We start from the raw sequence: 13,448 nt of genomic DNA, 5'->3' as shown, positions 1-13,448 counted from the left end.
GGATTTGCTTCTAGTTCTAGCTAACTCTTTGGATACTTTGGTAGTTAGGCAGTAGAGGGTTTTGTTTTTTGTTTTTTGTTTTTATTTTGGCTCTCTTTGTATTAAGCATAAAAATAACTATTATTCAATTATATCTCACTCTAAATGATAGCTCAAGTGATAAGAGATATGAGACATATGAATTAGAAATATTTTCGATGTAAAAAATAAATAAAATAATTCAATTATAATTTTATCTTATTACTTTTGAACTATGTAGATTTATTTTATTACTTTTTAAATGTTATAGGTGTTAGGTCATTAGAAATTCTGAAATTTCTTCCTGAAGTTATGTGGCGGAGTGCGGTGGAATGCTAGGTGGTGCTACTAGTTCCTTGTCACGAAATGGAATACTTTAACGCTCAAAATAATGTGAGAGCAAAGATAAAATTTTACAATCTTAGTATAACTCTTATGAATGCTATAATAAAAAACATGTTAGGTAAATGAACAATGAAATATATATTAGTCTACGAGAATGTGTCGTTTGTTTATACCAGTGTATGAGAAGTCATGAGAATGAGCTTTCAAGTGCATAGTTGGTTTTGTGTCCTCATGCTTTACTTGTGGTATTTCGGCCTAGTAGTGGCCACTCGAACGCTAGCAAGATAGGAAGTTCATTTACTTAAGTCATCTAGATTGCCCTTATAACACCTGCTTAAGAGTGAATCTGTTGGGTCGGCTACAATATTATGGGGCCTTAAGGTTGAAAAGTAGGCTGCATCAACAACTCAAAATTGCAAAAGCAATTTATGACACACACAAAAAGTCAACATTATCTCATTACATGTATCATAGTAATAAAAAGTAAACTAATTTTTTTTTTATACATCGAAAGATTGACAAAGACAAAATTACAAGCAAGAAAACGAGTCCCTCGGGATGAAAGGTTCAACTTCCACTGGAGGCCTCTAAAAAATATGAACACCCAACGAATTAGCTGTAGCACCAAGATGAGCCAAACAATCTGCTGCGGTATTCCCTTCTCTAGGCGTCCATTGAAACGACACTTTCCATGGCAGCCGGAGGAGAGTAGCTATTTCCTGTAAAACTGGACAAAACAGATGTGTGGCTACATTCGTTATCCCTTCCAACACCTCTTTGCTATCGACTTCTGCCACTATGTCTCTACACCCATGATCCCAAACCATGTGCAAACCATCTCGCAGTGCTCTCACTTCTGCACTGAATGCATTTGCCCCTATACTGCAGGACTTAAAACCTTGGATCCACGCACCCCGTGAATCCCGTAACAGACCTCCGCTCCCCACTCGCTCGCTTCCTTTCTGTCAGCTTCCATTGATATTAAGCTTTAGCTTCCCCGGTGACGGAGGTTTCCAAGCTAGACTAATGAAATCATCTATCGTAGTATCTGATCGGAGAGCCCGCAAGAAAGCGTCATGATCGTGAGTCAACTTACGCCACACCTCCTCCACACTCCAAACTGTATCTTCAAAAATACCATTGTTCCTCCATTTCCATATGTTCCAAATTCCGGCCACGAAAATATTCCCATGATTCCCGCAGGCCTGGTGCATAATCCACTGATCCAGTGTTTCTGTCAAGAAATTCCTCCAACTTAGAGCTCTCATCCGTAGCCATATTTCCCTCGCATGGGGGCAGTCTCGAAGACAGTGGAGTTCATCTTCGATCGACGTTGAGCATCGAGAACACGACGGAGACGCCACCAACTTGCACTTGAAACGATTCGCATTAACCTGAAGGGATTGATGAAGGATAAGCCACAAGAAGAACTTAATCTTCTTTGGTATCTTGATTTTCCACAGCCAGTTCCATGAATTTGCTGCTACCTCCCCAGTCCCTGGACTCCGCAACCAAGTATAAGCATCACGCACATTGTAGCAACCTGTTGAGCTCTCTTTCCATACCTAGTTATCCGACCTAGTCAGCACCAGAGTTGGATAATTTTGTTTAAGCATTCCTGGACTTCAATCGGTGTCACTGTGTAGAGTTTGTCCAAAGACCAAGTCCCATCTTGAATAATATCCCGCAAACACAGATTCGTATCAGATATGTGTACAAACGACAAAGTTGGACCCCAAGCTCCTGTTCCAGACCAGTCATCATACCAAACCGATGTATCTCCCCTTCCCAGTCTGAATTCAAAGCCTTCCCACAATGCATCCCTAGCACGCAAGATCCCTCTCCAAATCATTGAGTCTTGGCGACGGGGTTGCACCTGCAAGATCGATGAGCGTTGCAGATATTTGTTTTGCAAAACTTGGACCCATAATTTATGCGGATGATGCATAATACTCCACACCGATATTCCCAAGCAGTGTCGTGTTTGCCATCGTCATGTCTCTGATTCCAGAAGGTCTTGAGAGCCTCAGCCACTATGTTTACCTGTGAAAGGGATGCCTTGCAAAACAGTAAAACATCGTCAGCGAAAAACATGTGAGAAATTGGAGGTCCATCCTTTGTCAAACGGATTGGTTTCCACTTTCCCAAGTCAACCAGCTGCTGGATGTGTAACGATAATCGTTCCATACACAGAACAAAGAGATATGGCGATATCGGATCTCCTTGCCTGAGGCCCCTTCCCGGTTTGAAAGGTTGGAGGCGTTCCCCATTCCATAGGAGGGTCAATTGAGATGAGGTCACACAACACATGATCAAGTCAATAATTATGGGAGGAAAGCCATAGAGCATCAAGGTTTCCTGGAGAAAATCCCAAGAAACACTATCATATGCCTTCTCTAAGTCAAATTTGAAAGCCAGGCTACCTTTAGATACCATTGATCTATCCATAAAGTCCACCGCCTCCTGATCTATCCATATATGTATATATATTAAAATTAATATTTATAAGTGAGCAGTTAATTGTCCATAAGTTTTTACTATTTGAGTTATCATTCGGTGACATTATTTTTTTCTCTTAATCCACAGTATTAATTTCAATCCAATTAAAAATTAAAAAAATGTTTGTAAATAGCTTAAAATCTTATATGCATTATAGATAGGTTCACAAATCCGTTGATGATAAGCAACTGAATAATCAACTTCTATTGCTCTAGGTTAATGCACTGTCGATCCAGAGGCTAATTAACTAACCTGGGAATAGAAAAGAAATATAATTAATTAATTATACTATCTGCTTTGTGCTTATCCAACTTTCAGCAGTATTTTTTCACTTCCCAGTGCTACTCAAGTTCACAGTCAGAATCACAACAGAGCTAGAGCTAGCAGGTTACATTTTCGGCTCTCTCTAGTCTCTATACATGTCATATCATTTCCCCTGACATCTTCTGCATGCCTAGTACTACTACTACCCAATTATCTTCTCTTATCCTTTGCCTTCTACTGGACGCTTCTAAAAGCAACTCCAACCCACAATTTCTTATTTGGTTTCTTAACACACTATTCGGCACTATTTTGCACTATTTTTGTAGGCCCGCATTGACACATCAGACTTAAGAAACCACTAAGGAACTGAAGCAAATTTTGCTCCAACCCATGGTTTCTTAAATTACTATTTGAAAGGTCTCACCCGTGTCCCACCATAAATATTAATTAATATTTATAGGAATTTAATTTAAAATTAATTTTACTTATTATTTAAAACAATTAAATTTAAATATCAGCATATTAACTTAAAAATAAAATAACAATAAAAAACTTATAAAAAAAAAAGAAAAACCGGTCAATTCATGCCCAAACGGGCAGAAAACCGGTTCTAGCCGGTCTGAACCGGTCAATAACGGTGTGATGACCGGCTTAGCCAGTCACCCACTATATATTCCATCTTTTCCTCTCTCACTCTCCATTCATCCTCAAACCCTAGCTGTTCTCTTCTTCTTCTTTTGTTCTTCTGCCATCTTTCTTCCCTTCCTCTCTCCCTCACCTTCTCCTGACTTCTGGGTTCACTTCTTCTCTGTATCCACTCCTCTTCTTCTGCCACAAACCCACCCCCAACCGGCCACCACCACCACCAAACAGCCACAACCCGCTGCCACCGCCACTTAACAGCCCCAATCCGCCCCAAACCAGCCACCACCGCCACCAAATAGCCACAATCCGCCCCCACAACCCTTGTTTCCATCAAATCCGCCACAAAGGAGCTTCCTTTTCCATCAAATCCGCCATCCCTGTCACTTCCCTTCATCAACTTCAGCAGATCGGGGCAAAGGTGGTTCCTTTTCCACTTGATCGGAGGAAAGGAAGTCCATTTTCACACATGCACTGCAAGATTGGATTGGAGCTTCCATGGTTTTTTTTTCTCTGTAAAAATTGACTTTTGTGTTCTCTGTAATATTCAAAAAATTAATGATAATTTTTTTTTCAATTTCATGTCTTCCTACTATGTTCTGCATTTTTGTGTTGGATTCAATTTCATCTTCTACCCTTTATCTTCATTATGTTGTTTTCCCACTGAAATCAGTTGGGTTTCGGTGAGAGAAAATATCATTTTTTAACTTAAGAAACCAAAAAGCAGAGTTCCTTGTGCAAGGAACTCTGCACTGTTGCTAAGAACTCAAAATTGCCAACTAGGCATGCTCCAACGCTGCCAGAAAATAAGGACAGTTTCTTAGCAACTCCAGCTGGGTTAAGAAACCAGCGTTGGAGTTGCTCTAATTTTACTCGTTTTTGAGACTCTTGTGTTCTATTATCCTATATACAGCAGAATTTGAATCATTTCAATCAAATCTCTGTCGTGCTGGTTTCAGAGGTGTCGGTCCAAAATTCTACGCGTTGTTAGCGATCTTTCATGGCTCGAAGCTTTGTTGGGAGCGTGAGTATCAACGTGTAGTTGTTCATTCTGACTCCTCCTTGGCTCTTTATCTCGTCCAACGTTAGGTACCAAGGCATCACCAATATGTTGCTATTCTTAGAAACATTTGTGGCCTTCTCAAGCAAGAGTACAGTTGAAGCATATTCTCTAGGAGCGGAATGCGATAACGAATCTCTTAGCAAGGTTTGGTGGTTCGAACTCCTTGCCATTGGTGGTGTTTGATCAGTCTTCGGGTGGTGTGGTCTTTGAGTCGACACACATCTTTTTTGAGGCGTTAACTAGTCTTCTTGTCTTCCTTTTGCTTTTCTTTTAAGCATCGTTGTACCAAAAGAAACATATCAAATGAGATAAATTCAAAGTTGAAAATGTATGTTTGAAAATAACATGCGTGGATTGTAGGTATCAGTTACTGGTTTTGTGTTCTCTTGCTATAAAAAGCGTGCTTTGAGAGTAAACACCATTTCCACCATACAAAGCATCCTTTGGCCATGATCATCATCCATCTCTGTTCCTTCACGTGTCCCCCAAAACTGGACAAAGAATCATCAACCACATTCTACATAATCAACATCAACACATTCTCCTAAATTCTAGTTCTTCATTTTCAACTAACCCAATCAAACGTAACTGCTCTGTTCCACGATCAATGGACGAATCCAATCCTAGTAACTCCACCACATCTAGCCGTAACAACCACCGCCACCACCACCACATTCGCGATCATATCATCCCTCGCCGCAGACTCAGCCAACCCATTTCCGACCGAATAGTCCGCGCCCTCCGCCACCGCCTTCGTCTCCTCCACCGCTCTGCCTCCACCTTCTTCATCCTCGGTGCCACTGGAAACGTCTACACCGTGACACTAACCTCCTCGCCTTCCTGCACCTGCCCTGACCGCACAACCCCCTGCAAGCACATCCTCTTCGTCTTGATCCGCGTCCTCGGCGTGCCCCTGGAAGACACGATTCTCCGGCGGAAGACGCTCAGGCCATGTCACCTTCAACGCCTCCTGAGCGAGCCAACGTCGTCGGAGGCGCTTGCAGGGGACACGCTGAGACAGAGGTTCCACCAGCTTTTCTTCGGCGGAGGGAAGGGAGGGACGGAGACTGTGGTGCCGGAGGAGGGTGCGTCGTGCCCGATTTGCCTTGATGAGATGGGGAAGGAGGGGAAGTTGGTGGCTTGCGGGACTTGCCGGAATGCTGTTCATGAAGAGTGCTTTGTTCGGTGGAGGAGGAGCAAGGTGAGTGGAGCGACGAGGTGTGTGATTTGCAGAGCGAGGTGGAGGAACAGGGCGGAGCAGGATGAGTATCTGAACTTGTCTGAATATCTTAGTGATGAAGATGTTGCTGATAGGGATTACTGCCCTGCATGGGTGGCTAACTCTCTTTCCTTAGATGGTTGATTCAATGTTGTTGTTTAATGTTCAGTTTCCTTCCTTCATGTACAAAGCAAAATCTAAGTTAATCTTAGGGGATCTTAATTAATATATGATGGATGTAAAAGGGTTTCCATTCCAATTAGTCAGTAATTTGTCTCTAGTTGTTACTTGTTTTGTTGCCAATTTTGAACTAGTGCAGTTATATGCAGCAAGAACATTGATTTGGGAAAGCTCCTGAATCTAAAGCTGGGATATGTAGTGGTACTTGTTTACAGTTTATGGTGTGTCTGTTACCAAGTTTAAGAGTAATAGTAAAACGCATGTTAAGGCCAACGTAATGCCTTATGCCTCCCTTTCAATTTGAATAGGGGAATGTTTGAGGGACACCCAATTTGATCCACATTATGGGATAGATTTCTTTTGGTATCATTTGTTCAATTTGCTCACATAAACAATATGTAGGAATCACTTGAGTTACTGATTTGATCAGGATTTCTCTTCCCACTTTAGAACATTACTTCTCCATCCGACTTTTCAATTTCTACCAAACTTTATCTTGAATGAAACCAAATACTTGTCTCTTGGATCTTCCAACAAAGTGGGAAATTCCAAATATTTGGAGTGAATCTCAATGGCCCTAATTCCCATCCATCCTAGAGAGACTTATTTTGCAATCTCCACTAAAATAAAGTTCACCCAGGTTAATGAGTTGGCTCTAATCCTTCTACTAGTAATCAAGGATCCTCTTCATCTTCTCAACTTTAGATTTATATGTTCGGAAGACTATCATCAACAAAGAATAAATGTGAATGTTTAGGGCAGTTCAGACAATTTTAATATATGTGATGGGCTCTGGATTCCCGAGCTTTTTAATTTTTAAATGAGACTTTAAAAGATTTTTACACACTGAATGAACAATTAAGGGGACATGAGATCATCATGTTTGTCTTCTCCGGCAAGTGAAACAGTGAAGTGAGCTTTTGTTAAATAACATTGAAAAGCTTACCTCTTATACATTAAATATTAGGCTAAAATGCACTTTTGGCCCCTGATGTTTCAAGTTTGTGCAAATTCTGCCCCTACTCTATTTTTGTCGATGTTTCTACCCCTCATGTTTTCAAACAGTGCATCGTCTACCCCTCATGTTTTCAAACAGTGCATCGTCTACCCCTCCGTCAGGGGTAGACGGTGCACTGTTTGAAAACATGAGGGGTAGAAACATCGACAAAAATAGATAGGGGCAGAATTTGCACAAACTTGAAACATCAGGGGCCAAAAATGCTTTTTAGCCTAAATATTAGAGAGCCGCAAAACCATTTTTCCGGTATCTTATTTTTTATTCCATTTTATTTCCACCAACTTTTTCTTATTTTTCTCTTTTTTTCCTATCACATCGCTATTTATGTCATTTATTTTTCTCTCATCACTTTCTATTTCTCTAAAAGTGGAGGTGGATAATGTGTGAAATAAAATTTTCCTTTTAACAATTAGTCACTAAAGTTAATAAGGAAAGTGTACCTTAACAATTTTTTTAAATAGTTTGTTAACTTTCACTTTAATTACCTTTAGAGAATACTATTGATTCTGTTATTCCCCTATATAACTACATTGTGACAGGGATGAAGTGATCTGCTTTTCATTTAACTTAATGTGAATTTATTGTTGAATTTTATGTGGCAAAATCTTTTTTTTTAACTTACATTAAACTCAATGTGTCCAACGTGTCGAACTCTATATTCTCAATTAATACCAAGAGATACCTGAAATGACATTTGTGTTTGGATCAACCCCCAAACAAACATACATTTATCTATAAACCATAATAAAAAGGCAATGTTAATTTCTATTTTGAGAATCAAATAAACTAACCTTAATATTATTATTTACGTATTAAATTACTCTCGCTATTCTAACCCCGAGTTTAGGGAATGCTAAATGTTTCATAAAAGTGCAAGTTTTGAGGATCTAACTTCAAACTTTCGACTGAAAAGTTCAAACAATTATGTTTAACTACTGCGATTACACTCTTTAAATATCATAATTATCAGTATTAATTAAAAAACATCAGATTCATGCAAGAATCGCGATGATTTAAAAAAAACAACTTTAAATCGAAGTGCAAAAATTCCATAAGTACGAATTGTTCATTATTATCATGAACCCAATTCATTTCAACATAATCTTTCATTCACATTTTTTCCAATCGAGAGGATTTTAAAACACTTGGACTTACAAATTTAGAGTTTCATTCATACTTTCAGGCAATTCACAAGGGTTTATAATTATTATTATTATTAGGGTTAAAAACTATAACCGTCCCTGAACTTTGAGCGAGTTTTGAAAACCGTCCCTCGCCGGAAAATTATCTGAAAACCGTCCTCAGACTTTTAAGAACAAATTTGACCCGTCCCTCCGGCCACCATAGGTCCTGCCGGAGCTTACGTGGCCGTCCACGTCATTAATGAGAGTCCGACGTGTATTTTTTTTAAAATAATAAATATTTCCTAATTATCTGAATTACCCCATTTATCCTAAATTAACTCTAAATTCCCAAATTAACCTTAAACCTAGTTTCTTCATGTCTTCATTATCATCTCTCTCCTTTACCGTTTCTGTTCTTTCTTATTTCTTCATCTTCATCTCATTTCATCTAACAACAATATCATCATCTTCTTCATGTCTTCATTTCCTCCAACATCTCAAAACACGCCACCACCCCCAACCCTAACACATCGCACCACCGTCGCAACCACATAGCGCCGTCGCCGCAACCACACCGCACCGCCACCCCCAACCCTAGCCCAGACCGCGCCTCCACCTCCAACCATCAACAAACCTCAAAACGCGACCTAGAAAGAAGGGGGTTTTGCTGGGTTTGAAGAGAAAGAGGGGGATTTGGCTGGGTTTGAAGAGAAAAAGGGAGATTTGACTTCAGATGTGAACAACAGTGGAGGAGCTGCCGAGTTTCGTTTCAGATCTGAACAACGACGGTGGGAGACTACCTTCTTCTTCTTCTTCTTCTTCTAGGGTTTTCTAGGCTTGATGTGTTTCAATTTGCGCTTTCTGGGTTTCGATTTGTGTTTTGGGTTTTGTGGGTGGTGGTTCTGGGTTCGATGTTGAATATGTTGCAGTGGTGGTTCAATTTTGGAGCCTGTGTATTCTTTCCTGGGCTCTGGGTTTTAGGGTTTGTGGTGGGTTCTGGATGTTAAAGATAATAATGAAGAAGATGATGATTTCTGAATTTGTTTCTTCAAGTTGTTTAAGACTTGATTGTTATCAGATTTGCTTAAATTTCTGGGCTCTGCGTGTTTGAAGTTTTGCACAAATATGGTGCCAACGCCTAACATAATGATAAAGACATATTAACTATTATTGTATTCCTTGAATACTTTCGTCAGGATTTTTGGTATGCCCAGCAATTGAAGCTTATTCTTATTTTTATTTTGCCATGGAATCTTATTTTGCCATTGAAAATTCCCTGAAGCTTATTCTTATTTTGCCATGGAATCTACAGTAACAAAGTTTCAATGGAAGATGATGAAGAAGTTTTTTTATTTTAAAATTCAGGATGAAGATGTTTATTTTGAAATAAATGATGATGTTTTTTTTAGAAATATTTATTATTTTAAAAAAAATACACGTCGGACTCTCATTAATGACGTGGACGGCCACGTAAGCTCCGGCCGGACCTATGGTGGCCGGAGGGACGAGTCAAATTTGTTTTTAAAAGTATGAGGACGGTTTTCAGATAATTTTCCGGCGAGGGACGGTTTTCAAAACTCGCTCAAAGTTCAGGGACGATTATAGTTTTTAACCCTTATTATTATTATTATTATCAACTTTGTTTTATTTGTCTTCCTCTTGTAAAAAAAAATTGTTTTATTTTATGTTCCTTTCTTTCCTAGATTGGTCTGTTCCTTCATTGGCATTGGTATCGGTTTCGTGTGTTGATGTCGGAGGCAATGGAAGACGCCGGAAATCTTGAGAGCTCCGGCAACCTTTCGCATAAGATAGTTGCCATCTCTGCAGGGGAAGCACACACTCTCGTTCTAACTGGTAAGCCTATTCACCTATTCCCGACTCAATCCGTGAATCATGGAAGTCGAGATCCCGTATTGCATTTTTGAAAAGTTTCCCTCTTTGCTTTGATTCATCGAGGGTTGAAAAAAAGGGTGTTTTTTATTGTAGGGAATGGCAGTGTGTATTCATGGGGTAGAGGAATGTTTGGGCGCCTTGGTGTTGGCTCAGAGAATGACGAGCTTTCCCCAGTTCGGGTCAAGTTTGGAAACCCCAACAATGTCAAAATTGTCGGAATTGCTGCTGGTGCTTATCATAGTCTTGCTCTAACAGGTTGTGTTCTGTAACCCCAGCATTGCATTGCATTCCACCTGAAAAATGATAATAATAAACAGTGTGTAGCTGCCATTGCTCAGCTGCTAATATATTAGCATTATCTATATCACCTATTCATAGGCTCTTGGTATGTTATTGGCTGGATTTTTTTTAAATTATAATTAAATCACCATGCCCCTGAGGCGAGCAGTATTAGTGGTTATGGTAAACTCTATGAATATAACCAAAAGGAGATAGTTTGAAACTATTTGAGATTGAAGTGAAAATGCAATGAAGTGAATGAAGATGTATGTTTTTTTTTTTACTTATGATTCCTTTTGGTCTCAGAGCTACACTTTGCCAACCGCCAGAGGGATTTGATTCCCTTTCCCTTGATGGGAACTCAAGATAAAGTGGCCTAGTTATTTATTTTTAACCATATTACTGACCTTTCATAAGAGTGATTATCATGTGTGCGCATTTGGATTACTGTGCTGCTTACAAATATGAAACACCTTGAGTTTAGGCATCTGGCGTAAACTTAGGCTGGTTCATCTAATTGGAGTTTGAAGGCTATTACTTCATCTAATTCTTCAGTCTCTTTGTGTGTTCGCAGAAGATGGATCAGTTTGGTGTTGGGGTTACAATATCTGTATCCTTAATATTGTTGAAGTCCCTTGGTTGAATTCAGTTATGAATATTACTTGTCAAGCCTCAGCGCAACGGTAAGTTTGCTACCATGTAACTTCATGGTCACAGGTTCGAGCCGTGGAATCGGCCTCTTGCAAAAGTGCAAGGTACGACTGCTTACATTTGATCCACAAAGTGGATCCGGCCCCTCCCTTGACCTCGCACATAGCGGGAGCTTTATAGCACTTGGTTTGCCTTATTTTACTTCTAGAAGTTTGTTGACTTGTATAAATCCTTGACTGTTATATGGATGGTCAACTTGGTAACAATGGAGAGGACTCAAATGAAGAAAAATACACGGAGGGAGATTATTCTTTAGTACCCTGCTTACTTAACAAGTTTATTGGGTTGCACCCCTCTGATTCTTCAACAAGTGTGTCTGAAGGTGAAGGCAAAGAATCATTAAGGGTACATAACATGAATTGCATTAATTTTAATCTTTAAACATTAGCCACGACGATTGCATCATTAATGCATTTTCACCTGTTCAACTTTTTCAGATCTGTGCTGTCAAAGCAGGAGGAATGATGTCTCTGGCTATTGATAATCGCGGGACCCTGTGGATGTGGGGAAACTGCCCACAAGAAAGCAAAGAAGGCGCGTTATCTTTTGAAACCAGTTTCATTCCAGCACCAGTATGGGACTTTCATGGTCGCGTTGTTGTCAAGGTTTCATGTGGAAATGAGCATGTTGTAGCTCTGGTTAGTGCTACAGAGTCATACAATGGTGAAGATCTAGTGTGCTACTCTTGGGGTCATAACAACCACGGCCAATTAGGTGTCGGGGATAGGGAGAGCAGGCTGCATCCAGAAGTTGTGAAGACATTTGATGAGGAGTCTCCTTGGGCAATTTATGAGTTAGCATGCGGTGCCTTTCACACTGCTTTGCTCACTCGCAAAAAGAATCCTGATGACGCATCAGAAAGCATTTGCTGGACCTTTGGTCGAGGGGATAATGGCCAACTCGGGCACGGAACAACGCAAAGCACTTTGCTTCCTACACCGGTAATAGAATTGCCAGAAAATGTACATCTTGTTTGTGTTGACTGTGGTTTGTTTCATACTAGTGTTGTTTCCTCTGCCGGGGATGTGTGGTCATGGGGAATGCAGAAGGGTCTCGGCTTATGCCCTGATGTTAGTCGCGCTGAATCAGATTCTGGTGATGCACTCAATCCCCGTCTCATCTCATGCGAACCTCATCAACCCAAGTTTCCTGATCCAGATAAAGTCGTGTGTGGGGCGGCACATACTGTTGTTGTTGGGCAGGAAGGTTATAAGGTTTGGGCTTGGGGTAGGGGAAGGAGTGGAGTTCTTGGAAATGGTGAGGGAGTGGATTGTCACATTCCCACCCTTGTGTTGTGGCCACCAATGTTGGATGATTCCGAGGAAAAGGAACCTGATGCAAAATCAGAAACAGATGAGAAATTATCCTCAGCATTGAATGAGCTGAACCTGCTTCAAACAAAGTTATCTATAATGGAGAAATATGCTGGCATACTTCATGGTTCTGTTTTTGGAAAACCTTTTGATGAGAAAGATATCCCTGTTTCGTTGCAGAGTTCAGGTTCTTTTGATATTGGCAAAGAATGGGACAACATGTTAGAGGCAGCAGATAATAGGAAGCTAGCTAGGTTGGAAATGTTTTACCGTGACATGCTTGCTGGTGTGAAAGATAAATTGATGAAGAGAAAGATCAAGGATATGATAAAGGAGTGTCTTCAATCTTCAGATGTAAAAAAATCGTATCAGTGAAAACAAAATGCATTCTTTTCGTACAAAAGATTTCACATGCTAAGCAATAAGCTATTTGATCATTCCACTCTGAGTGGTGGTGTGCCAATTGGCCACTTTATTTGATCATCCAATTTTGAACTTGAATTCTATTCATTGTTCCCTTGTCTTCATGGTAGAATTTGATATGTGATTTCACGCATCTCAGGCTATCTTTTGTAATGTTATTGTTCATATTTTTTTAACAATATTAAGGATTTAATCATGAACCTGTCTATCAATAATGTTGCCCTCTCAAACGGTTCAATCCCAGTCCCTGTTGTGTTGTTCCCTTCCTTATCCCAAGCCATTCTCTGACATCTCAAATTGAAGTCTTTGGAGGTTAGAATTTCACAAAAATGGCTGGAACGTATTCAAATCATTTTAGACATGCATGGAAATATGTGATTTCATCATGGAGATGGAATCACATGTGCTTTTAGTGATTCTATATATCTATATCCATCTTTTGAAAACAAGTTGAATT

At 39.9% G+C, this 13,448-nt stretch overlaps 2 protein-coding genes across 2 annotated transcripts; both read left to right on the top strand.

Annotated features, from left to right (window-relative positions):
* Window positions 1-5,268: 5,268 nt before the first annotated feature.
* Window positions 5,269-6,587, top strand: LOC130732197 (uncharacterized). The gene has a single exon (XM_057584303.1). It carries the CDS (start codon window positions 5,439-5,441, stop codon window positions 6,192-6,194), a length of 756 nt encoding a protein of 251 aa, XP_057440286.1. The 5' UTR covers window positions 5,269-5,438; the 3' UTR covers window positions 6,195-6,587.
* Window positions 6,588-10,061: 3,474 nt separating this feature from the next.
* LOC130727602 (ultraviolet-B receptor UVR8) lies at window positions 10,062-13,095 on the top strand. The gene is made up of 5 exons (XM_057578780.1): window positions 10,062-10,226; window positions 10,359-10,520; window positions 11,119-11,154; window positions 11,443-11,600; window positions 11,693-13,095. The coding sequence occupies exons 1-5, from the start codon at window positions 10,121-10,123 to the stop codon at window positions 12,941-12,943; spliced, it is 1,713 nt and encodes a 570-aa protein (XP_057434763.1). The 5' UTR covers window positions 10,062-10,120; the 3' UTR covers window positions 12,944-13,095.
* The last annotated feature ends 353 nt before the right edge of the window (window positions 13,096-13,448 follow it).

Source organism: Lotus japonicus, chromosome 1 (genome assembly GCF_012489685.1).
Source record: "Lotus japonicus ecotype B-129 chromosome 1, LjGifu_v1.2".
Lineage (NCBI taxonomy): Eukaryota > Viridiplantae > Streptophyta > Magnoliopsida > Fabales > Fabaceae > Lotus > Lotus japonicus.
This window is presented reverse-complemented; position numbering and strand designations above follow the sequence as displayed.